This window comes from Anas acuta, chromosome 7 (assembly GCF_963932015.1).
Source record: "Anas acuta chromosome 7, bAnaAcu1.1, whole genome shotgun sequence".
NCBI classification, from domain to species: Eukaryota; Metazoa; Chordata; class Aves; order Anseriformes; family Anatidae; genus Anas; species Anas acuta.
Window position 1 is genome coordinate 24,163,640 of NC_088985.1, and position 27,724 is coordinate 24,191,363.

The following is a 27,724-nucleotide window of genomic DNA, read 5'->3' on the forward strand; positions in this document are numbered from 1 at the left end:
GGCTACCTTAGCATTTCACTTTTTAATACCAGGGTTAGTATACGAGGAATACAATAGTCAGTCTGTAGTGTAATAATCAGGTATCTTTACCAAAAAATGGAATTGGAGATGATGTTAGTAAATGCAAACTCTACCTACATTTCAGCAGCACAAGCTGAGGAAAACACTTGTCAGGAAAAAGAGGAGCCTGGAGCAGACAGGCTGCAGCACTACGTGAATGTTCCTGAAGCCAGGAGATTCCCACGTGCTGCTCTCAAAATCACCCTAGGACTGAGCCCACAGGTTAGCAGAAATGCCCAAACCCACGTGGCCTCCATTACACACCGCTTCCTGTAACCTACTTTTCAGCATTCAGCATTTAGCTATCAATAATGCATGACGTTAAAAGTAGTTCAACCCAACACCAAGTGGGGTGGGCAGAAAGGGAAGGGGGGCTGCAGCAGGCAGCAGCTGGAGCGTGGTGGCACCGCTCAGCCTGCCCCGGGACCCGTGCAGGACAGCGGGGCTGGAGCCTTCCCCGAAAACCAGGAGCTGGGGCCGTGCCCCTGTGTGCAGGGGGAGCTGGGGCTGCAGGCAAGCAGAGCACTGCTGTGCAGGGAGGCAGATAGCGTGAGCTTGGTCCAAGCTCCTCCGGTAAGCAAGGCGCTGCTCCCAGGGGAACAGGGTTATTTGGGAGATGGCAAGCGAGCCAAATTGAGCCGTGCAAGGCAACGGTAAAGGTTCCCAGCTAGGCTTTTATTTGCAGGGTTTCTACCTTGGCTCATTACTAAGTGCTCAATGAACAAGGCTACTTTTTCCCCCCCTCCCCTCCCGAGACGCTGTTCATTCTTCACCAAATAAATTATTTACCATGAGAGAAATTAAGGTGGCCAGTAGGGAAGAGCGAATTAGAGTAGGGGAGTTCACGAGAGCAGGCTGCTGCAAGGCGACATTTCAGCTCTCGCACACATTCCCTTCCCAGCTGCTCAAGCAGCTTCCTCACCAATCCTAATCACCAACAAGGCACGAAGGGAGCGCATCGACCCCAAAGCTTGAGCCTCCAGCCAGAATTTGTTTCACCTGCTATTTTCACTTCCTCCCCTGGTTCTTTATTCGCAGTAATTTGCATTTCAAAACCTCCGATTTACTAGTGCAAGCGTTTAGGAAGCACACTAGAAACAAGAGAATGGGAACCCCTTCAAGTTTTTCACAACAAAATTTATTAGAAGAATAGTGGTTTTGAAAAGTCTAGCATCCAGTGAAAACTACCATACACAACGTTACAGCTGGGAATGTGTTTCCAAAATGACATGGTCAAATAATACAATGGAGCCATTAAATCTTACACATGCACAACAAGAGAATTAGCGCTTTGACATACAATGCAAAAAAATAAATGGACCACATGAAATAAAAATTTAAAAGTACTTATCACATACATTAAGACACAGCTTATTTAGTCCAGTCAAAAAATCAGAACTGCATTAAAAAAATTAATGTAGTGCAATCAAACCAAAAACCTTAATTTGTGATCATAAGTGCTCTACTACATAAAACATTGATCATAGCAAGGAACAAAAAATTCAAATCACACAGTACAAAAAAATCTGTAAATAAATATAAACTACAGTACAAGAGAAATATTAAATTATACAATTCCGTCAAACTGTAAACAGTATATTGAAATGAGGTCCATAAGAGTAAAGGGGGGGGTTCCTGTTTTTTTCCCATGACACTTGAACTTCTAGAGGTCAGAGAGAAATGCCATTTTCCATACTCTTCAAAGACTATGGGTTACATAAATAGAAAGAGAAGACTTTTTAGATGTAAAGTGTCAAATAATAAAGCAGAGGTGTTGCTGACTTGCGACTGCCAACAGATTCCTGCGAGAGCAGAGCAGCAGATTTTATTTTGAAGTTTCACCTCCCTGCGAGCGCAGCACGGAGGCCCATCACTACAGATGTTCAGTGCCAACACGTTTGGAATTAGCGCTCAGCATCAGAGAGGAGACACCTGCTGAGGGCCCGGTCCTACCAATTAGGTGGAAGCGATTACGTGCACCGTTACCAACTCGGACCTCTGCTGATTATCTGACAGGTTTACACGCTTGTCATACAAACACCAACTTTGGCAGAACAATTACTAATAAACTCAAAGCACTCCCGGCCCATTGGTTTCCATCACAGTGGCCAGTGCACAGAATTCTCTAAGGACATTGCATAACTAGAGTGTAGAGGTCAGACAGCCAAGGACCCGTGCTTGAGGTTAGAAGTAGTTATGGTGAGAGAGAAGCAAGAGCCACGTTAAGAAGCTGCCTCTGCCGGGTACAGAAGCAGCTGGGAATGTATTTCTTTTTTAGCTGCGCTGGCTAGTAGTGGCATTTTAAAATATATAAGTTTAAGATAACATATATACTATATATGTATATAATATAATACATATTATATAATATACATAGGAATTTCTTACAATACATACCAGGAACCCCCACGCGATCTGCTCAGTAGTAATAACTGAATATACAGAATGCCACTATAAGTGTCTGAGGCACTGTGTGCTGGAGAGTAAATATGCAGCTTTAAAATCCGTTTGGCTGAGTTATACCTGGATACCTGAACTGAGTTTTAAGTTGACATTCATCAAGGATGTGCTATCAGCACGTCAAAAGAAAAGCAAAACAAAATACAAGTCACTGCTAGGTTTAAGAAGAGAGTACAAGTACCTGAATTGAGTGAGGATAGTGTGTAAACTGTCCCTGAGGGTTTTTAAACAGTGTGTGTACAAGTTGGATTCCTAAGAACATTAGTTTAAACTTACATTGCGGACTGATAAAATACCAATGTCTGACAATTTAACAAGTGGAGGTTAGAAAGAGTTATGAGCAAACACTCAAAACATATTTTATACATTTTAAAGCAGCAGTAAGCTGCTGTAAGCATACATCCCATCAGTACAAGCAACACGTGGGACTCAGATAAAGGTTTCTATTTGCAAAAAGCCCATCATATATCGATAAGTAAAGAATATTCACCTGCTAAATTAGAATGCACCTAGTTACAGACTAGCAATTCAAGATTAATTTTTTTTAATCAAATACTTTGCTATACTTTGCTATTACATACTAAAATCCCTTAAGCTCACTAATGCTGGTATTCTAATCTATTTTTTTTAATGTTCCCCCTTCATTTAAGAAATATACCATTCCACAACTTAAACATTAAGATCCATTTTCAGTCCTCAGATGTAAAAAGCATGTCAATGAGTTTATATTAAAAATTTACATGGTAAAAAGGCTTGAATTTCAGCCAGAGATTCTAAATACTACTCATTCCCTGAAGGCATAAGGGAGAAAGAATCCCTACCCATTTTTCTTGTGATATATTTTTACAAACTGAACATTAAACAATGGTCCAAAATGATTTTTCAGTTTGGGAAACTTCCCTTTCCCTACCCACCATCCCAGATTCCAAATGTCAAGCCCTGAAATGGCCTCCTGAAATGACCAGTTAAAAATATCAGGCATGTATACATCCCCTGCCTGAACTTCAGAATATTTTGTCATACTACTCTTGAAAAGACAGATTAGTATCCCAAGAGAACTTGTAATCTGACCTGAAAAGCTGTTAACGATCCTAGATTGTACGTTTAAAATACCTCATAACCTGAAGACCAGATTTAATTAAGACTCTGGCGTTGTAACAGAAAAAGTGCTGCAGTTATTTATCCCTTTTCTGGTACTTTAGAATAGGTCAGACAAGTGCTTTTTATACTGACAGAAAAGTTTACATGCTTTCATGCAGGCATAAAAAATAGTATCTGCAAAAATATTTGAGAAATGTAGCACCAAGTAGTTGATACTGTATTAGTAGCTGTAGTGGTGTCTTCATTACTTCTGAGTAGGAAAAAACATTAAGACTGTATATTAGGTAATAACTAGAGAAATTACTTTCTGGCATTAACATTTCCTGCTCCAGTCAGAATGAAGTCTGTGTCCTAATCCCTGCTCCAACAGGTAGAATTAGCATCTCGAGTACTCTGAAGCTATACTTACCAATTAAGTAGAGACAAGCATAGGGCAGGAAGGGGGAGATGTTTGTTTTTAAGAAGGTGAATGAAATACCCTGGGACAGGCTGAAAAAAATCCAGCCTCCTAGTACTTAGCCCAGGAAAACTGATTTTGCAATTGGGGTAAGAGATTTTTGTGAGGATTAGAAAAAGCTCTCTAATACAAAAGGTTTTCGTGACGATACCTGAATATAGGCATAATTAAATAGGACGTGAAGCCCAAATCTGCTGCTGTAATACTGTTAAAGAGACCTGGCCCTAGTCAAACCAAAAACAGGAGAGAGATGGACACTAGAATGCTGTAGTTTTTTCCTGGTCTATGTGGAGTGCATCTATGAATCATTCCGAGTCTACAATCTCTCTCTGTTTAGCAATCACCACAGTACTTGCAGTGGTGACACCCTGGATAATCAGAAATTCATAACCATAGTGAATGTATTTGCTACATCTAACAGAACTAGCAGTGCAGATTTTCAGGTTTCTGAAGGTTCTAATCACTGAGTTTTCAAAATAATTCAAGACCAAGTATTGACCTCAACAGTACCAAGACTAGTCTCGAAACAATTTGGGTATAGCTTCTAAAACCGGTATCAGTCAGCATTACCTACTGGTGCCAAGAAAAAGCAGTATTGACCTAGACTGAAGTCACATTTAGTTTTTGAAACATTTGTGGGGAAAACCTAGAAGTTTCTGATGCCCCTAAAAGGGAGAAGCAACCCTTCAATCCTACCTCTAACATCTGGCAGAGAATTTCAGATATTTCAACTATTGTGACAAAGCTTTCAGTACAGGTTAACCAATATGCCTTCATAAGCGTTTGGACTGCAATAGGTGCATGCATTCTCACACTGAAGAGTTAAAATTTCGTCTTCACTGAAAGAAAGAGCTCTTTACACGACAAGATGTTGCCACACTGTTTTTGAGAAACAAGGGAACGGCACAGTGTTCCCTTCACTCCTTGGACACCGTGTTCTTCTCCTAAGACTCAAGGACATCTTAAGAGCATTGATCCAAAGTAAACTGAAAAGCAGCACGATAACTCCAGTTTTGCCTGTATAACAATCGCTGCAGACGATATAAAAAGCAATTCAGTCAGAACTAAGAAGTTGTTCCAACCTATACAAAGCTTACTCAACCCTAAAGCCCCTGAATCATATTGCCAGTTCCTGCGAATTTCTGGGGGAAGGCAATGTACCCTCGGGTCCTTGTGAAAGAAATATTCAGACTAATGTCGGCCTGCCACTAGTAAAAGCACAGACTGTTCCTTGCCTGCTCCTAACCAAGCTAAGCACACCTGCAGTTACCTTTCGTGTTTAGGAATATCCGTGAGCACTGGAAAGCTCCAGAAGGAAGGTGGCACAGGAATTGTTAGAGAACACAGAAGCTGAAGGTGTTCCCTTACTAGAGGCACTACCTTATCTCTACACCTGCATTTGTTAACACATTTGTTTTCCGAATTCAGTGAAAATTCAGGTCTAGCAACAGGGCTGGTAACGCCAGCATGGAATTAGGGGTTCTGCAGCAAGAAGAAAGCAAAAGGCATACCTGCATCGCCTGGGCAGCAAATTCTGCTTAACAGGAAGAAATGAGAAATCCTAAAGGGAACTGCCTTGAGCCTTCAAGAAAGGTTAGCGAATGACTGAGAAAAAAGTCTTCTGACAGAAATCAAAGCGAGTCCAGATACGTGTCCCTACAATACCTGACTGGAAACGTTCAACTCGATAGCTGTACTCAAGCATTACGGCCACGATAATGCCTACAACACTGTGGAATGAGGATCCAGCTGGCTGAAAGTGAGGTAATAGTTTGTAATAGGTCAGAGTTCTAAAAAAGCACTTTTACATCTTACAAGTCCAAATAATAATAAAAAAAGGACACATTTCATACATGTTGGGCTTTCTCACCAGAACTGTACGATAATTAACTCCACACCAGGACCCCTACCACACTAAGCCTTACTCATCTTCAATTATATGCTGCAGCAAAGATTTACCAAGCGACACCTAAACTTCAGTACAATATGAAACTTGAACCTTAAAACTTTATACACACAAAATATAAAATTACTTTTCTAGGATGGGGGTAGGGGAGAGGGATTCTCCTTCATGACACTTGGACTGAAAAACTAGTTTTCAGAGACTGCCACAAATATTATTCACAGTTTCTTGCTGTCAGGCTTTTTCAGCTACATCAACGTAGTACACAACAATACTGTTAAGTCCAATAACTACATCGGATGGACGTTCTCGGGAATAAGAGCAAACTAGTGACGAAAAATACCCGAAAGGCCTCCTCCTATCGACGTCTCCATTTTTACAGGGTTGCGGTTTGTCTACGTTACGCGTTAATGCCATCTCAGAAGAGCAGCAGAAGAAAGATTTTAAACCTTATCTCCTGTCCAAGTGATCCAAGTAACATAAGCATCCACTTACCAGAAATAACATGAGAAACAAGGCTTTTGTCACAAAGACAGCAGTGAACCACACCTTCCCACACCAAAATATGGTCAACCAGGGATTTTGGCCATGCAAACTGCTGGTCAGCAGAAAATTAAGCATGCTAATGGACAAACATTAATTCCAATCATATATTTAAAATGATCCCAAATACTACTAGTTAGCTACACTGAAAGCGCCTGTAAAAAATATGTAGTGAGAACTGAAACAAAATCTTAGTGATCACTGCAGCACTTCGAGTGATACTAGCCTTACGTGATGAATCACCTCAGAGAAAATACATTAGATGGGACTTTGAAACAAAAAGTTAACATTAAAAGGTGCACCTGAATATTACAGACTAAATTTACAAAACCTACAATAAGGTAAAATATATATCTTTTGAATATTCAGCAGCTTTTTTTTTTAAATTTGTTTTTATTTTTTTGAGAGGCTCATGAAATTTTTCAAAGGGACCACTAACTAATCTCAACCATGCTTCACAAAACAATAATGGCTATTTTATATTGCAGTTACCAACGTAATGCAATTAGTGCTTAAAAAATAATCTACACTTTTTTCTTTTTTTTTCTTTTTAAACAGAGACCTTTGGAGGAAATATGGTTGTTCAAAAGCTTCTCGAAAAAGAAAGGTTACCTGAATAATAAGTTATCACAGATCAAGTGTTGTGTTTAAAAGCTTTGCAGACGTGAGTATTACAATCTTCAGGTCTCAGGACATTTAAACTGAGAAAGTTACGCGTTTGGTTTGTTGGTTATTTTTTTAAATCCACTTTCTAACCAAAGCAAATAAAGAGTACTCAACTTCTCACTATCTATTTACAATTCTTAGCCTACAGTCTGAAATGACAAGACAAATTCTCTTTTAAAACTGCAGCATTAAAGGGTAGGCACACCATTCTTCTGCTGCACGATTGTCACCCACTTAAACATACACATACAAAATATTTAGGTTAGTAAAATGAGCACTCCACGTACACTACAGTGACAAGTTTTCATAAAACTCAACTCATGTTGCTTAAATAAAGACAACTGCAAAAGGTTAAACCTCTCTGAACAGTAAAACTGTGTTAACTCTTTTTTTTTCCTGTGTTAAACTTGCAAACTTTCTACCATAACCTCCAACAGCAGATGAAACCACACGATTAACTGCACCTTTATTGCAATTACCAGCTAAACTGGAACATATTGCAGAGTTTATATACTGCTACTGAGCTTCAACTGCTTCAAATGCCGCAACGACAACTAGAGAGCTACGAGGAACCAGGATTTTGAGTACTAAAGCATATTTAGTAAACAAACAAAAAAGTATACCTGGGGCCAAATGCCCGGCCCGTTTCAAGAATGAGCAGTGCATATTTAAAACGACAGCAATGGTGTGCCTAACCTTTGAAAATATGAAGTTACTGGGGAGGGGGAGAGGCTAATAGCATCAATTGTTCCAGAATTCATTCAGCATCCCTAGGACTAGCTAAGGCCATCCTCCCGTGAACTTGTAGAAACCACTTTCAATCACTGACATCACTGAATGCTCTCACACAAAAATTCCAATGCTTCTTTTGGTTGTGCAACTGGGAAAAAAAGCGGTAATTCTAGCTACCTTTTGCACAAATTAAGACCAAATTGTTTCTACCTGAAGAACCAGCAATTGCGATTTGGTCGTACTGTGGTAAGTCCAGTAAGCTCCACCTAGTTACTGACCACTCCCGCTGAAAGTATCAAAGATAAAAGTTCTGTACAAAAACTTATCCTGGATCTCCATATAACGATACAGATATCATTAACATTTGGAAAAAAAAGAAAAAAATATTTGTGGTTTACGGAGTGCTTTTACGGTGTTTAAATGCTTATTCTAGCATGTGCTAAACCACTATCAAAATAGGTTAAATAAAAACAACACCCAAAAAAAAAAAAGCAGGACTTAGATTATTTCCTGCTACTGGCAACTGTAATATTTAAAAAGGAAACACCCATTCATCGGGTGTTCGACCCTGACTGTATTACAGATAGATATGATGCAGAGCCTGAGTTAGATCAGGCTACCAGTGTTTTACTTCTTCCCTGAACATTAACAAGCTCCTTCACTAACGTGGATATTTGGGCAGACTACTGAGGTTGTAACGTTTGAGATCACTGTTTTGTGGGCTTTTTTTTTTTTTTTTTGCGCAAGATCACAGTAGTTTGTTACACGTATCCCCCCCCGTCCCCAGATTAGAGTCATTTAAACTAGTTGTTGGAACCACATAGTTTAGTAAACTCAGAATCAAGTCTGTAAAAAGCATAAAGGTCACAAGAACCATAGTTCTGTTATAATGAGGCATACCCTAATACATCATTTAGTGTACCCTGACTGCTCCTGGCCATGAGAAGCTTGTCTTCCGTGAGATAAGGCTACATCCTCAAGCAGGTGAGTCAAATATCACCCTTCAAAAATATCAAACAAAATTACAGCAAAGGTAGTGTTACAAATAATCAACTGACATATTCTGAAGGTAGTGTATGTAAGTTTTCCCTCCCCTCCCCTCCGGGTGAGCACTAAGCAGACAGCGAATGGTATGTTTAATTTAGAAATAAAATAGCGGAGAGCCTAATTAGACCCAATTGATTATCCACCAAATAAACAAATCTCCGAGTTCGAGAGAGGTACCATTCCTAAGTAGCTTGATTTAGCTTAAATCTTTCCATCAACTGGATCAAAGAAAAGGAGGGGGAAAAAAAGATTACTGAAACCTTTTGTAGAACGACAGTCTGATTTTCTCAGTCAAAAAAGCCTGGTTTGGAGAGACTATCAGTTTAACAAAGTGGACTTATTTCTCTAAAGGCAGAGAAGAAAAATTCCAACAACAGGAGTTCAGGCGGGCTGTACAGGCAAGATGTCCACTTCCACAGATCTGCATTCTTTATGAGGTAACTCAACTCTCTATTACAGAGAAACATGCAAAAGGCAAAAAAAAAAAAAAAAAAGGGGGAGGAAAAAAAGAGAGCAGGGTAGTGGGCAGGTGAAGGAGGGAAACTGCACCATACCAGGCAAGAAAAAAATTTACAAATGTGACATTCAGAGCACACCTTTCACCTGTGTCCACGCAAGTCTATGCTAGACTGCAAAGGAAAGAACATTGCAGTCAGTAGGAGAATCAGGTGTGCTCAATGGTGGTTGAACTATGCAGTAGTGCTCACCCAGTTTGCAAAGTAATTGGCACTCTACAACATCCCTACTCATCTTTCAATTCATTCGCACTTTGTGCTGCTTCTCCCTGGGGATCTAATTCAATCTTTACTGAAACATCCTGCCCCTCCGACCTCATTAATTTCATTTTTTTCTTTGGAGGGTTTTTCAAAGTGCCCAGCCTCTCTTTAACTTTGTACTCCAGTGTACTGTGGGGGATCCCATAAATACTCTGAGCTTTGGAAACGCTCATTTTCCCGCTCATAACCACAGAGATTGCTTCCTCCAGTATCTCGCTGTTGTACTGTCTGTATCTCCCTCTTTTCTTCCTAGGTTGCTTGGAGCCAGGATCTCCCTCTTGATCTGAGGTGGGATATGGCTGTCCAGAGGTAGACTGCTCAGCATCTGAGCCCCAGGAATCTGGTCCAGCATCCAGCAAACTTCTCCTGTTTTGTTTTGGAAGGATAGCCCTTAACTTTTTGCTAAGCGCGCTCTCCGTTTGTGAACCCATTACCAAAGAGCTATAGCTGTACTGGTCACCAGTGCGGGACTCCCAAGAAAGGTCCATGCCTCGAACTTGTGGTATCTTTAAATCCACAGGAGACGAATGGCTCACGTCCTTTTTCCCATCCTGTTTAGTTTGAAGTGCCATTTTTTGAAAGGCAGAGTTTTCTGTAAGAAAAGGAAGGTCACTGATGTTGCTGAGTGCACCATTTCCCCTGAATTTCATGCGGCTGAAATTGAATTCGTAGTGTGGTTTTGCCCAAGAAGCCTCCCTGGATAATATTAAGTGCTGTCCATGATTCTGTAGTCCAGATGGCCCATGGCTGGCAGCCGTAGAAAACTGGTTTCTGCTCAGCAGTTCTTCACTAATCTGGAGTGATCGAGCCAGCGGTACTTTAAGAGATGTAGAGTGGCCATAACCTTCCCTGGTTCCATCCTGCAAGCTTCTTGGAGGTACCCCATCACCACTCTGTAGTCCCTCTGGATGGTGCTGGCTGGGTCTCCCAGGTCGCCTAATTGGATGGAAGGAAACTGATGTGAGCAGGACTTGCACAGGTAGGGAGGGATGGGTGAGGGGGCCACTCCTTTATTAGAAGGCCTTGCTTGGGTAACATCACTTTTTGTGTTATTTATTTTTTTCTCTAAATTTTTGTTTTAATTTTTAAATTTTGTTTTTGTTTACTAAGTCTCAGCATCAGTCAGTTTTAAAACTTGTTCACAAAAAAAGAGAAGCTTTTTGGGCAAAGAAAAAAATGAAACCTGTTGGCTGGTCTCTGGTTGGGTTCACAAATTCTCGGAGGAGAAAAGACTTCGCGCAAGCGTCTGAAAATAGCACCTTAATTACAAAGTAGTAGTCAATCGCCATAGATCTATACACAACTGTGTTACTGGTGTGACGTTACCACTAAACAAGTACAGTAATAAAAGAGTAAGCCAAAAATGCAACATATTCAACATGCAAATATGACTGATTGGCTTGACTTTCATTAAGCACCAAGTATGAAAGCTGGGATACTGCAGATCACAAAGAAAAACGCTAGACTTACCAAATTGCTCTCTTAACAACTAAGTGCATATATACATGTCCCTGATTCTCATTTGACACACAGCACAGCATGGCTAGGAAAAAAACTCAAATACAAAGCTATGAACTTTAGTCCAGACCAAGGGTTAGTAGCAGAAAAAACAGTATGTTTTTTTTTTTTTTAACCGTTTTCCTTATGTCACAAGTGTTCTTTATGACACAATGTACTACTGCAGATAAACACGTGTATTTTAATATTTTGCTTGCTTAGCCCCTCTGTAGTAACTAAGTCACACTGGCCAGCAACTCGTTGCAAATTCCACCTCCAGACCCTCCCATGTTCAACATACAGCCTAACCAAGCAACTGGGAAGCAATTGAGTTTCAATGCTCTGGGAGACTTTGCTGGTGTGAAGCCCTCTAGATAAATCAGCGTTACTTAAGGACAGAGTGAATACTACTGAAAAGCTACATTAAAGTCACATTTCGATCAGGAAAAAAAAGCCTTTAGAGCAGACATATCCGCTGAAAGCACCTGGCACGTAACATGCACAGCACTTAACATGTATGCTGCTAGCTCCTCTCCAGGGTGCGATAGGTCACAGCTGGAGTACCAAGAGTCAAACTGGATTCAGACCCAAATCCAGAGAAATGAATAGCCTGCTGTCCCACAGAACTTGGTGCATATTCTCTGCCCCTTCTACAGCATGTGTTGCACGAGAATGCACACCAGTGTTTGTGCCTGAAGAAAGGTGATACTGGCAGCTAGCTACAACAGAAGGTCACACCTGATGTCCTTCAAGCTGAACAGACTAAACCTTCATTTAGCACACACCTGTACAAGCAACTACAGGTGCCAGTGTACAGCATCCTCTCCTGACCCACAGAACTGGCCAGGACAGAGCCAGATGCTGGCCCTGTCATCCCTACGTGTGGGACTTCAGCCCTCACTTAAGGCACAAGCAAGGGAACAAAGTTTGCAGCCCTGGTGGATTTTGTCACCTTCATAAGGAAATAAAGCTAGAAACAGAAACCTTTTCTGAATTGAAAGAAGAGCTGGTGGGCAAGGTTTGCACTTAAGAACGGTGTACAAGTATTAAGACTAACTGCTAAACAAGGACTGAAGTATTTTATTAATAAATATATTAAATGAGAAATGAAATCTTGAAAGGGGGAAAATCTGAGAAAGTAGTATTTTTCCAGATAAATGCAACAGTTAAACCAGTTGTTAGCATTACATGGGATTACATGGGTGGCAGTGGGGTGTTAGTTTAAGAATTCACATCTTTCATATGCTTTTGTTAAGCTAAACCCAGCAATTAAATGGTAGTTTATACCACATACTGCTTCTGTACCTCACTAATAAAAATATTCACGGTAGCTTCAAGATAAAGTTCTCCTGTCAACACCCAAAGTCCCTTTTATTCCCAGTCAACCTCTCCAGTACATTTATCTCACTCTTAAGAGTAAAGGGTTTCTAAATGTATGCAAACTGTGACCATTATAAATATGAAACCTAAAAGTAACTATTGATAGCATTCTTTCACACCTTGAACTAATTAAGACAAGAGTAGTACACCATGTATTTTATGTTTTTTTTTAAAAACAACTAATTCGGTGCTAAAATGCAATCATAGAAAGTCATACCTAGAATTTTCTGAACTTCTAGACTTCCCTCCTTGCCTGTCCCTCCCCACAACCCTCTTTTTTAAGCTGTGGTTCATGCTAGGAAATATTAACAAAGAACATGCAGTGATTTAAATCAAACTCATCCTGGTTCATCATCCAAATCATTGCTACCCATAAAATAAACCTGTTAGTTAACTTTCCCCTAATTGAAGTGAAATGTAAATTATATCACAAAGACTCCTCAGACATTTAACTGAACTTGGATCTCCGCTGAATCCAAGCAGCAGCTAATGGAAAGCTCTGTGGCTAAGCATTAACCTGGCCAAAGTAACAGATATTAGAGTTCTTTACTGCAATAAACCTGTCTCAGTTTGCAACAATTCTTATTTGGCAGGTGGGATGAAGGTATTTACCAAAGGCACAAGCTGAAAGACACATTACTCCAAAGGGTTAACACCAAAACTAAGTTAAAATTAACATAAGATAAACACATATTTTTAGTTTTTTTTAAAAAAAAAAGTTTTAGAAGATCATAGTAAGTTGCTTTCTCTTACCCATTTCCTGGAGTACTGGAGCACCCTGGAGAATGACTCAGAGAGGTGCTGCCGGCACAAGGACTCTTCTTAGTGGATAAATCAAGCACGCCGTCTGTAGAGATGAAAGAATCACTTCAGTGTTTGAAGAAACAGAATCAGCCTTGCTGTCCCTTGACAGAATCACTCCTTTGGGCTAAAGTCATATTTAGCACACAACATTTTAACTTTGTTTTTACACGAGTCAAGATTTGGATTTGTTCATAGTTTGGCTTACAAGTGAATTCAGCATTGTCTCCAGAAGTCAGAACAAAATTTAGCATCTGTTTACAAGAGCCAGAGAACAAATGACTACCTACAAATGACAGCTCAGGACGCAAAGCAGGCTGAGCATAACTAACCTTCAGCAGTCCCAAAACAAAACACTCTTCAAACTCCTGATACTTTGGGGACTTTAAAATTGCGTTTATTATATATACACAAATCAGTGTTGGATTATTTATATATCTATTTTAAAAATGCAAATAAATGCAGGAAAATTAATGTGAGAATTTCGTATTGGAAACTCACTTTTGAATGAACCCACAGGCACAAATGCAGGACTCCTCACCTGGCAGCTAGCTTCATCCTTTTTTCCATGTCTCCGATGGATCCCTACTGGCAGGGCTGCCAGTAGGAATTTCCTCTCTACCCTGTCATTTTACTGCCTCCTCTTCCATATACTAAACAGCTTTTCCTGCTCGACTGCTTCTTCCATCCTGCCCCGGACACAGTGACTGATGGCACTTCCTTGTGCTCACCCATGCTCCTCTGAGCCCTTACGTAAACCTCTCATTTCTAGGCAACAGGAAAGGGAGTCATTTTTTTTATTTTTTTTTTTGCTAACAAAGCCTTGTTGCCATTGCACTGAGACATAAAATTCTCATCATTTTAATAAGGACAATATTGTCATAGAAGCAGCCCAGCCACCTGAAATTCCTGGAAACTTTGAGACAAGAAATTTATGGGGCTGAGAGAAATGAAACCTCAAATGAAATGGGAGCTAAACTAGAGCTGCTTGCTCACTAACTCAGGTAAGTGCCACCAAACACAAGAACAACCTATGATGGCTTTCAGATTGCCTCGAGTTCTCATTTGATGTATGGAGAAAAAAACAAGAGGATAAACAGCGAAACAGACCCAGCTGACAGAAAGCTGTTCCACCCACTGCATCAGGGAGCTCATCGAAACCCAACCCGAAGCGAGCAGAGTTGGAGCCTTCCCTCTGAACACTGATACCCAGCTCGGGATACAGTGACCGGCTCAAGTGGCACCTCCTTTTCAAAAGGATGGCCTGAACAGCAGGCTGCTGGAGGTGCTTCACCCACCTTCCCTTCAGAAGAGGGGTCATCACCAGTTATATATCCTGGAGGGCAAGCAGGAGCAGCCTCACGCCCCGAGGGAGAAGCTGACAAACTAGGTTCTGCCCCTCAGTCCTTGAGAACAGAAACATACCAAAAAGCACCACCAGTGGTCTTCCACGACAGCCTCTTAAGCCTCTCGTTAGCAAGTCTGGCAAACCCCCTTCCCAATTACATTAAATGTAAATTGGAAAAAAAATAATTACATCAGCAAACAGATCCCCGCAGAAGTTAATATGCACATGTTCTAATTCCGTAACAAGTATAATGAACATTATAAATTATCTCGGAGCTTTTTCGTCTCTAAAGAACAGTCCGTGTATATCCTTTCTTCTTCTCTACAAAACCCTCCAATTAAAAAAAAAGCAAAACACCAGAAGCAGAACTAATTCTCTCCTTTACTCTTTCAGGGAAAGGCTTCAAAATGGGAACAGTTTAACATTTATAAACATGCATGCAAAAAAAGACACTCGTTAATTACATTTATTATAACATTAACTAGAAATAAAAGCCTTTCAGCTAAACACAGAGGGCCTCCCTTTCAAAAGTGCCATATAACCTTGCACTGCAATTTGGTAACTGACGTGTGGCGACAACTTGCAATTATAAGTGTAATAAGTGTCCAGATGTCCCATCGCAATATTGTCAGACACCAGAAATTGACCTTCTTACAAGAGACTTCATAAACTTCAGTTCAACAACAAAGGATAAAGTGAAATTTACAACTATGTACCAGCTAGCTACAGGTTTTGCTTTGGTTGTGTTGTTTTTTTTTAAGGCATCTTTTCAACTCGAGGATGGATAGCCTACCTTGTATTTAGTAGCATGGTTTCAGACATTTATTAACACGTTTCTAAAGAAGGGTAAAGAGGCTAAGTCCAACGCCATCAGTAAGATAGCTTCTGACAACTTCTATTCCACATTTGCAGAAAAAAACACCACTTGCATACTCTAATCACTCGCAGAATTTGCTTGTTAAAAACATTTTTTGATGGAAAGCAAGGTTTTCACTCTAAAACAAGCCCTGCAACACTGTTACAAGTTATTCAATCTGTGCTTTGCTGAACAAGTCTATTTTTAAGGTAGAAAAAAATACTTTTCCAAATGCACAAATCAGGAAGTTTTGGACAGTTTGCGGTATCATTTTTGCAGCTTTCACAAAGCAATTTGTAGAAAAATTTAAAAAGATACTGCTTTAATGCTACAACCACAAAGAAAATAAATGCCATCAGTCCTTCAGTCAGAGTCTGTACTGATCTTCAGAAAGGAGACAATTTTCAGGACCACATGGTCTTGTCTTACCAGCAAGCGTGCAGCCTATTTTGACAGACTGTTTCTCATAGCTCCCAGCAGCAACAGCACATCTGAACCCAGAGGTTAGAGTATGTCCTGCCTTTTACCCTTCTTCAGAAAAATCACTCATGCCTATCAGCCTACATCCTTTCAAGATGTATTTTCTCTGCCAGCCTCATCCAGCTGGTCATTATTTTATTGTAATACATCTAACGCTTTTCCACTTCACATTTTACGTAAAATTGCAAACTTCTACTCATTTGTTTGCGCAACAAGAATGCCATTCATGGATTGCCACAGGATGCAAGACACTGGTAAGAGTCCTACCTTGTTCACTAGGTTCTGACTGAGACTTTCTGACAGTAAGGTCCAGAGGTGAGTCTTGGTCAGCCATGAGAAGTTTGCTGAGCACAGGGTTCTGAGCAGTTGCAGCCGTGGGAGAGGAGGCGACCAGAGATGCTTTCAGCAGGCTTTGGTTCTTTGTGCTATTGGGCTGGCTGGAGTCCTGAGTAGAGCTATTTTTTGAGGTATATTCAGCAGCAAACTGTCGGATCATTCGCTGCATGATCTCACGGGCCACTAGGGGAATATTGGGGTCAGAGACCCTAGGACTGTCTGCAAACATTAGAGATTGTTTTTTTAAGGAAGCACTTTAAGTAAAACAGATTTTACATTAAGTCATTGTTTATTTTAAAAAAGTCAAGGATAAATTAGTTTCTGTAGAATATGTATTTAAGTCTTAGAATACCTGAACAAGAACCAGTGCTAATTCTGGTACAACCTTCCCAAAATAACAGTTTCCTATGAGAGCTATAAAAATCTCATCTTTTGTTTTCCATATATCTGGCCAGACCTTTAAAAGGTGTGAAAATGGAAAAGAGAGCTAGACCCATGAAGAGAAGTACCAAGTAATGAAGTTCATTGCAAAAACATCAAACAGGTTATTCAGTGGAAGAATTGAATAACTTACCTGCAACTACAGAAGAGGAAAGGGGGAAGAATAGAGTTGCAGTGGTCCCCTATGAAATTACTGGGAAATAAAGCCCTATATTTCTGATTCTTCAAAATAATTCACATGAAGATCAAGCGTCTTCCATCTCATCCTATCTACTGCTACACTAAAATGCATCAGATATTATTCAAAGAATTTTCCCCATACACAAAAAGCAAGAGGTGTCAAATTAAAACTAATTCTATCTCTAGAAGACCCGCTAAAAATTCTGGTATGGAATGAGAAATGGAACAGGTAGAAGTCTACCCCCACCTTTTTTTTTTTTTTCATGAAATAGCATATAAATACAAAACTATCTGGAAATATGGGCAACACAAACATATTCAAGTGAATTACTATTTTAGAGCAGTAGCAATTCATGATGTCAAAGTAAATCCACAGCTCCTACATCACAGATTGTGTCTTACAACTTCCTCCCAAGCATTGATGTTTTTTTCTGGCCAAATCAGGGTGTTTTTTTCCTGTTGATTTTTTTTTTTTTAGGTTCCAGAAATGGCTCAAAAGGTTTGATTTTCTACTTCTGGAAAAGCATTCAGAGAAAATTGTGCAGAAGATGACCAAGTAAATCTAAAATCCACACTCAAAAAGGAACAACAGAAAAGTGTGTTGTTTTGTTTTTATTTTTTGAAAAAGATTGCCCAGGTTGAAAGGCAATTTATCAAGATTGAGCTATTAGAAACATTTACTAAATCACCTGTTGGATATTAGTGTTAATTTGTCTTTTGCCACCATTTTTGACAAAAATGCATCAATCCAACAACCAGCTTCCAAGTTATCTATAAAAGCCGGCTGACACCAAGGTTTGAGTGTGGAGCTGCTCACAAAGCAGGGAGCCACAGCAAGCAGCTGCTCTGTTTCTTGATGAAAAAAATCATACTGAACACCTTTGAACACCTATTAAGCCTGAACTCCTTCCTGTTTGGGTCAGCTTTCTAAATCTAAGATCTTAGACAGTTATGATGCATAATCTTATCTTATAGGAATGGTATCTTAGAGGGTACAGTAGCTGTAAATTTCTTGGCTGTGTATGCAAATAGTTAATCATTTTATTGGGAAGCTTATAGGATATTTGTTTTTATTGTTGCTAAGCACGTGACACACCAAAAGTTCTAATAAATCATCAAGAGACAAGCCAAGCTTAAATTTAGGTGTTTATATTCTCACCTTCTTCCCAAGTGATCCATAAGGGCGAGCTGTAACAGGGAAGAAGCACGGAAACTTTGTCCAGCAAGTGTGACATTTCTTCCGTTTTCTAAGCTCTCAACACGTCCTGCTGAAGGACATGTGAAAGGCTCTAAGAAAGCCTAGAAGGGCACAAACCACTGTTCTGATCACACCGATGCCAACTATTTGGCATGTGCTTTTAATGTCTACATGTTGCAGCATGAACGCTCTGCGTAACTTACATTTTCCAAAGAATAATGCCTTTACAGTGCCCCCACATTCACCTGTACAATTCAATAGTGCTTACAGCTAAATTTATTTCCAAATTCAGGGAGAAAACATTGTGCATGCCTACAGCCATGCATCTTTCTAATCTGCAACTTCAAAGAAACAGCACAGACCAACTACTAGGGCTTTCTAGTGCTGCTCAAAATAAATTCAATAATTCAGGACACTAATTTTTGAAGCAGAAGGGTAGTTACCTAGACATTAAAGGCTTCTTGCTCAATAGAGAGTCTGAATTTTAAATGTCAAGAATTAAAGCTGTTCAAAAGCGAGTGCAAAATATTTGCTGGTGCCTCTGCAGTGTTACTGGAAATCAACAGAATGTTTATTTTGATTCCAAGTATTCAGTTTCGTTGAAAAAATTAGCTAAAGTATAGAGATAAATACAGCCAACATTTACCTACTCTAAGTTGCCTACTAAAGTAGCGCATCTGAGCTTTAAAGCCTCAATAGCCTTTGTGTGTTTTATCTATACTGAAATCTTAAAAGGGAAGCACCAACTGAAAAAGGTATGATTTCATTAAACCATGAGGAGAAGGTCCTATCCTGCCCCAACGTAAAGGTCTGATCAAACAGCTAGATACTACCACTCTGCTTTCACTGCAATTATGAATATTTGATAGAAGCATTAGTGAGTCGGAGTGCCATGGGCACAAAGCAGAGCAAGTAGATAAGATTAATGGACAGTAAGCCTGTTCAGAAAGTTTGCTGATACTGCTCGTTGTCTATGTGTGTTAAGCACATGAGTTCGTGTCCTTGACATGTAATAGGCATGCATCCGTTCACAGAACATCTGCACGTCCCCCAGTCCACAGGGGCTACAAAATACCAGCCTCAAATGTTACTGGCAGTGAGGATGGAAAGAAAAAAAATAAATAAATTCTGGCCTGAAGCCAGGAGAGCCGAGTACCTCTGAGCAACGCAGGAGCATCTGAATTCTACCATTCTTTGTGTCCTCTTTGGTATGACACTGCCTGGGGATCTCATGGCAATGGCATGAGTTAAAATAACCTTTTAAGCAATCTAAATACAGCCAAGCTGGACAGTGATGCATTAAGGATTCGGAACTGACTTCCTGCCAGGCTCCTTCCCCTGCCTTATTGCTCCTGCACCAAGAACAGCTCCGCCAGAGAAAAGAAAACAAGAGTATATTTAAAAAAAAATGTCAGAGATTCTTAGTCATCTGAAGCGATTTCAATATCCTCATTCCGTGTATCTGACCACAGAGAAAGCGTTACATTATTTTCCTTCCAATAGGAAAGTACGCCGTTCGCATGAAACGCACACAGGTCACACAAAACTTTAAGCTCAACATTAAAGGGATGAGATATTTAACAAAACATTTGGGAGTGCCGAAAAGGCATTTCCTCACAACCACCATCACCACCAGAAAACTGAAGGGGAAAAAAAAAGTGTGTATATATATATATATATATATATATATATATATATATATTATTTTTTTTTTTTTTTAAACTGTTCTGGATTTAAAGTGAGATGGGATAAATTCAAAAGCAAAAGGAAACATTAACCTTAAAAGAAAAAAGCCACTGAAAAGACAGACTTGGAATAAAAGCATTATCTGAGCTATCAGTAGTAATGCAATAACTATCCCTCCTACCATCCTACATGCTTGTATATTCCACGCAATTCATCATACTACACAGTTTGTATTTATTCATTTGAGCCATAAAAGAAAGGCTAAAATACTGTTATCTGCTTTAAACACCTTTAAATATTTTGGTCACTGTGAGGCTGGGCTGAGAACTGGCTACAGCAATTTCTAATTTGTTAAACTGAAGCCTTCATTGTCCCCCAGCAGACAGGTTGGAATTACTGATTTGGCAGATTTTCTCACACATGGGTTAGACTGATAAGTACAATGCACTTTCACTCAGGATGCACTTGGATGCAACCTCCAGATTCCTGTTTCTCAGGTTGGCAGAAAACAGTGAAATGAGTTTTGTGCCTTCTTAAGAGTGCAGTTTAACTGATGTAACTCTCCAGAACAGATTTACAGTTTTCCAACACTGAGCTACTATTATTGCTCTCAGCATATTTTATAGTACTGATTTTCCAGGTCTTTTGCTGATCACTTTTTGAATTTTCCATTTACACCCTTCTGCACAACTCCAACTATATTCTGTGGATTGCTGGGGTGGGGGTTGGAAATTGCCACAGACCACAGTGAGAAGACTGCTGACCTCCTAAAAAAACACCCTGCGTTAATACAGATCCCTAAAATTAACAAATTTAATGAAAACAAGAAAATCCCACCTACCATCACCACTCCCCCTTCTTCCAGATAGCCCAGTCACCTAAACGTTGGCTTCAGAGGAGTTCTGCTGGGTAAGAACCGAGTAATTCCTCCAAAATTGTAAGAACACTAGCGTTCTTGTGTTGAGTTTTACTTTAGGGTTAAATGTATTATGCTCTCTTCCTCTTTCCCAAGACCACACTGTTGTACTGCTACGTTATTTAAGAATCCATTTGCACTCATGGTAAATACATACAAAGAAGACAACTGACAAATAGTGAACATGCAATGACAACTTGAACATCTGACTTGGTACCCGAATCACATACAAAAAGACAAGCAAAAAGGCAAGAGATATCATTTCCAATCCCCCCATCAAAACCAACCTTTTCTGTAAAAGACTGCATTGAGGAACTCTTCCGCTTGCCTTTCAAAACGAATGATTTTTGCTTGCTCTTGTCTAAGCAGAGCTTCTTGTCCAGCTTCCGAGGCTGGCTCATCCAGACTGACTAAGTGCTCCTGCAAAGATATTTAATATTTGTAAGATCTTCCTGACTCCAAAACGAAGAAAGTTCCTTAGGCATTAACTATTTTACTAAATTCAAAGCTTTGTCAGACACTCAGCACAGAGGTGAATCTATTTAAATTGAGACTTGAATTTTGACTACGCCAGAACATCCTGCTTTGCCTTGGTTTCCTGTCGTAAATGCAGCAGAAGACTGAAAGATTTGATACCATTATAGGACATAACAGCCCAGCATAAAGAAGATTTAGATATTTTACCACATCTGGCTGCAAATCACATAGCTAACATTTGTTCTTCAGCTATTACTTTTGCTTCCGTAGAAAAGGAAACATCGAGGGCAAAATACAGAAAAAAATCACCTTAATTTACACAGCTTTCATCCCAATTGAGCAAGAAATGACCAAGCATTGGTAACAAACAGGTTCTTTGTGAAGAGACTTAGCAGTGACTACTTTTAAGTGAAATCAGCAGAAATTCACTGCTTACAACATCCGCAATGAATTAAAGTTCATTCTTTCAAACAAGCGGAAGCAACTGAGTTATCTCAAATATTTCAAAACGGGTCTTTTAACTAGGATCATTAAATCCTGTGAGATGCCAAAATAAATTACCTTTTTTTTTTTTTTTTAAATACAACTCGAGAAACTAGAAGACAATGGTTACAAAAATCCTGAATGCCTGGATTTCCCCACCCATCCTCCTTCCTCGTTTCTTTCTCTTCAATGCCTTATTCCTGCTCAGGAGAATAATCCCTTTCGGGGCCCTTTCCTCCCACTTTCATTTTAAGCAATATTGAAGTTACCTGTATTTACCTACTGCAGGAATGCATACACAACCACTCTTTGGGTTTAGGGAGTGTTTTGTTTTGTTAACCTTTACATAGTATCAGTTACCATAATACCTTGGCTGTAACTGGCTTTTTGGCCTCTAACGTTCGAATTGATTTCTGATTCCTGTTCTCGTGGGGCTAGGAGGGAAGGCGAAAACTGGCAATTCACTTACAGTTCACAGTAAATGAAAGGAAGACAAAAAAGAAGTCATTCTTAATTTTGTAACGCCTCAACTTTGAATAGGTTTAATGAAACGAGGTTACATAATCAGCCTACAGTAAATTAACGAACGCAGCAGTCACATGAACGACGTGCAAAGGGTAATAATATGAACCAGCGTGGACTCTGGCCTGGCAACATGGGCACACGCTGTGAGATTTGTAGTGTAACAGCTTCCAAAACTTCTCCGTCAAAAATAAGGGGGAGATACTCTACCAGGCAGTAGTTTGTGCTAAATCAAAAGGCGAGGAGCATGCAATGACAGAGGTGAGCAAAGCACGCTCGCCACGAAGGCACCGTCCTGCAGAACTCAAGCTCCCCAAGTGCCTGATGCTGGTTTTTGTATCACCGAATCCAGGCTTGCTCTTAAACCTACCGGTTCCCGTAGTAAAGACTAGTGCTTTTGACTCTTTAGGAGACTGAACTTGAACTGGGTGGTTAACTACAGAGACAGCTTCACTCCTGTGCCAGGTACACCTGTACCTGGTGCTCCTGCCCTTCACAGGCACTTTATGAACACGTTGAACATGCAGTTACACTTTTCCCATACTTCAGAGACATGAAGCATCAGTACAGGATGTCACAATGAAAACAGAGGTGGAAAGTCAACCCAATATTTTTTCTAAGTTATTCTTTAGGCGAGACATTATAGAACACGCTTGCTTTCTGTTTTTCCAAGCTGTGTTTCCACGTCCAACAATGTTGAGTCCAGAATTTGTCCTGCCATCCCCCTTCAGCCATGATGAGGATAATTGCAAACCCAACTCAGTTTGTGTAAAAAGGAGACATTTGTGCAAATTAACTAACAGCAGACCTAATCTAGATGCTGCAGAAGCTTTAGCACAATCACTGCAATATCTAAGCATTTAAAACAAATTTTTTTACTTTTGTTTTACTTTAAAGGGAAATCTCTGCAATCTGATGGCACAGATTTGGATAGATAAGATCCATTACAGTTAATTAGCACCCTCTGGCTAGGGCACCACAAGCCATTGCAAAAAAAAAGCTCTCTTTCAATTCAAAGGACAAACAAGAGAATTGGGGAAAAAAGGCAATATTAAGGCAATATCAGCTTGATGTGATACTCTGCCCTTTGGCAGACTATAACTCTGGAAGAAGCCTAAAACAAAAGTAATCCTCATCCAACACAAGGCATCTCACATTTTCCTAGTACTTTTTGCAATTAAGACGTTACACAGCAAGGATCACACCAACCTCAGTAGAAACTCTATAGAAACAGTTTGGCAGCAGCACGCCTCACCATGAACAAGTGTACTTGTGTTATTCATGTACAGGTAACACATGAAGAGCACAATTTAATTGACCTAGACTAACCAAAATTGGACACTTTTTACATAGAGAAGGAATGATGAAAATAGAGATAGCCCGGAGAAAAAAACACACCTGCAAGCAGCTTACTCTGGTGAATGGCTGAGTAAAGGATCATTTGATGTGCATCCAGGAGAACAGGGGAGTAGCAAGGGAGCACTCTGCCTAGTTCTTACCTCTCATACTAAGGACTATGCATCTTTCCTTGCTAGTTTTAATTATTGTCCAAGAAAACAGAAAGTAAAGGAATAGTTATACAAAGTCAGATTTAACCCTATGCACAGGGAAAAAAGAAAAAAAGAATCTTCAGCTGCTCTCTGGCATCTTCAGATCAGTATTGACCACATAAGACAAAATTTATGAGAAAGATTTCTGCTTACTGCACTTTTAGGTTTTCTTATCACTTGTGTCAAAGTTATTCCAGCAATTTTTGCAGCTGGTTAACTCCTCAGAGAAAATTCACAAGCTTTGACACTAATTATTTGTGATTATTATTCAAAGTCTACTTCCAAAAGTCTTTTTTTGTTTGTTTGTTTTGATTTTCCATCATTTTCCCCAACAAACATTTCTATCTGCTATCTTCAGTCTTATCCTCTCACTCTAATCCAGAATCATATCAAAGTTTTCAGTACCCCCACGCAGGTAGCAGAAATGAATATTGCTGAGAGACCACCTAATCCTGGACATCCCAGTCCTGTCAGTACTAGGGTTGGATCCACACTACCCTCCTTGCAGGTAGCATTGATACAGCAAACCCAAACTCTAAATTGTTGGTGTGAAGACAGAATATGAGATCATCCCTACCTATCTTCCTGCAGAAAACACAAAGAGGCTTCCCACAGACCACCTGCGGCTGTCAGGCCAACACAGGGTCCCGAGGACACAGCATGGGCTCCCAGCCCTCCCAAGGCAGGATCAGGAACATTTCAGCATCCCTAGATTGCCTTCTCCAACACTTCCTTGTACAGTCTTTTTAACTCTTAGCCAGTGCACAGTGGAATATTATTTTCTGTAGACGAGTCTTAAGCACACCTGGGACACAATGCCTTCCTTATACGTTCAGGAATAAACCTCAGCCTGTCTTAAAACAAAAACAGACAAGCAAAAACCCCACACCAAATAAACAACAGAAACACAACCTAGTCATTCCGGTTGCTTGTGCTTCCACACTACTCGTTTCCTTTCCACCTCTCTCAAAACACTATGTCCAGCTGAGGCTTCACCAGCACTCGGGCAAGAGAAGAATTTCCTCTCCAGGTATTAAGACAAATGCCTCTCTTGATAGATCCCCCCCGAACAGTTGACTGCTGTTACAGCGCTATCACGTTTCAGACATCTGTAACTGGTGACTTGACAAAACAGGTTTCAGTCTGTCCCATTTCTCAAATTTGTCAAGATCATTTTCAATTTTGTGCACGCCATTTGAAGCACCTGCAACCGTTCCCAGCTTGGCATCAGCTAAAAATTCAGATGGTTTAATTACTTTTAAGACAACCCTCACTTACTGAGGACACGAGCTTTTATAGTAAGAGCCAGTATCGAGTACTGAGTTCCTCATTAACCAAGATGACTGATTTGTCAGATTTATCAAACTCCAAGCAAATTTAATTTAACTGATCCATGGATATTGAATATCATTTATTATCTATAGTAAGAAAAATCACATTCAGCTGAAATACAATATGCTTACATTCACATTTACACACAAGCAAAGCAAACCCAGCCGGAGATTATCGCCAACAGCCTCTTTGGGTTTTAGCCTCAATATCTAATTATTTAAAGTCATCCAATAAAAAATTGCCACTATCAATGCTTGATTTTCTCCTTTAAAGTGATGAAATCAACTAAAAACATTTTAAAGCATCTTGCAGCACACCTAAGATTTCCATACACAGTCTAAGACCTTCCAAAGCAATCAGAAATCGTAACAGGTCTGCAACTTCAACTCATTTTCAGACAATTCCTTTGCCGTCATCAATTATTCTATGAGTTAATGCTTTAAATGACAGAGGTAGCTTCTCTCCAGATTATCCAGACAATGAGAACTGAGCTGTGTGGAAAGTGGCTACGTTGCTCCACAGCGAAAGGACATCGCATTCAGAGGCTGTTATTATGACTAATCATAATCAAATAATGGCATGATATTAGCTTTAGATGTTTAAGGCAATTACTTCCAAGCTTTCAAAAATATCCAAATTGTTTGAGAATTCAGAGTTCCTCTGATACGACTCCTTCACACGCTGTACACCACCACACATCTTCACAATCAGGAGAGCTGTCAGAGGCCCTTAGAGCAGAGCTGGGGTATTTTATGGTGCTTCAAACACCAGGCTCACCCTTCTGCCATCAGCAACGGGAGGCTCCAGAACACCTTCCAGAAGTCATTTTCTCTCTTGCTATTTTTATAGCTTAAATATATCTATAAAATAGTTAATGTGCTTAGAGTATTATCCTTCTTGTTCTGCTCTCACCAACTAATGAGATTAGAGTTGTTCCCCTCCCCTTTTATTTTTTTATTTAAACAAAAAGTACAAATTCCTTTATGCAGCTTTAGACAGCTGCATTTTTTTCTCCAAAGGAATATACTCAAATTAAGCCTTCTTTAAAGATTCATTTCCCAATTTCCTCTTATTACTGCTGCTTTTCTCTGACCTTATCTATCTGCATCTTTTTACAAAAATATCTGGAAGTAGGCTTGAGCTTTGCATACTAGCACGTGGCAGGCAAGGCTACTGCCTTTGACACAACCATTTGAGATGGAGCCACAGATTTCTTCCGCAGTCACAGCTCTGTCAGTTTTCTTAACAAGCCACACTGAAAAATTAAGAACCATAATTAGGAAGTCAAATATAGTTAAAGTTCAATCCAGCTGAATTGATAGATCTTATCTGTACCACAGCCTTTTAGAGGGAAAAGGGACAAGACAAATAAAACCAACCACACGTCTTAAATCTTCCCCGAGAAGGATGAAGCCCAGAGGGAGCTGGGAATTACCACATTTGCAGATTAGCCAACTGAGAGTTCACCGGGTTTGGCCCCACCGAACGCGATCTGTTTCCTTTCACTGCGAGCACGCCGCTGGAGCTGCTAACTTTGTACTTTGTCGCTCCGTGCCCATGTGTGCCCCTGCACACAGACACGTGCTGATGGCCTGCTGGCAGCTCCCGAGCTAACTAGCTGCTCTCTCTGATCACACAACTCAAGCTATCGTGCTGTTGTGTTTTGTTTTCTATGATGGAAGAAAAAAATCCAGTTTCTAAAAGCTTTACAGAACTGCATACAACCCTTTGGATATGGGCAAAAATGTGTCTGGGAGATTTTAGCTCCTGACTCGGCATGTATTTTACTGTCTTTCTCAAACGGACACACTTAAGTCCATTCCTCTATCAAAAACCATCTTGTATTTTGACTGGCAAAAAAAGAAATCCATGCATTTGCAAGTAGATCTACTGCTACAAATAAATTAATCTCTTCAGAATACTTCAGCAGATGGCTCCCCATCCTTTGAAGAACACATGTAATTGAATCTGATTGCTTGTAAAAGCAAGAATTAACATTGCTGAAAGGGGTGGGAGAGTAAGGGCAGTTTTCTTCCTTAAGCAGCTCTGCCAATAAACCAGCCAGGGCCTCCAACTCTCATCCTGGAGTCCAGGACTTAGTTCCCTTTAAACACAGCTACCGGTCTCCTAAGTTACAGGTCATTCTGAGCAAATGAAATCCCAATAAAACACCAAAGATTATTCTTGAATTTGTTAGACTGAGTACCTACATACCACTCAAAGGTGAGAACTGGGTACAGAATCATCTAGGTTGGAAGAGACCTCCAAGATCACCTGGTCCAACCTCTGACCTAACACTAACACCACTAGTAAGCTAATTATGTCACTAATCTAAGAGGGAGTACAGGTAGAGGTGTGCTCCTTGGAAAACGCCAGCCACAGCTATGTAGTGTTACAAGTTTAGCGTCTGCATTGCTCCCAGCTGCAATATCAGTGATGTGCCTTTTAATTCTGTAACTCACCACCACACAAGCAGAAACCCAATCATCCCATCCT

General features: G+C 40.0%; 1 protein-coding gene across 1 annotated transcript in view; it reads right to left on the bottom strand.

Moving 5' to 3' along the window:
- Nucleotides 1–1,176: 1,176 nt before the first annotated feature.
- The window catches only part of LCOR (ligand dependent nuclear receptor corepressor), a 58,316-nt gene continuing 31,768 nt past the window's right edge, over nt 1,177–27,724 (bottom strand). The window contains exons 4-7 of the mRNA XM_068688262.1: nt 21,152–21,284; nt 16,375–16,662; nt 13,376–13,469; nt 1,177–10,681 (exon numbers count right to left, since the gene is read on the bottom strand). Coding sequence (XP_068544363.1) covers nt 9,712–10,681; nt 13,376–13,469; nt 16,375–16,662; nt 21,152–21,284 — 1,485 coding nt within the window. The 3' untranslated portion in view covers nt 1,177–9,711. The remainder of the gene's footprint in view (nt 10,682–13,375; nt 13,470–16,374; nt 16,663–21,151; nt 21,285–27,724) is intronic.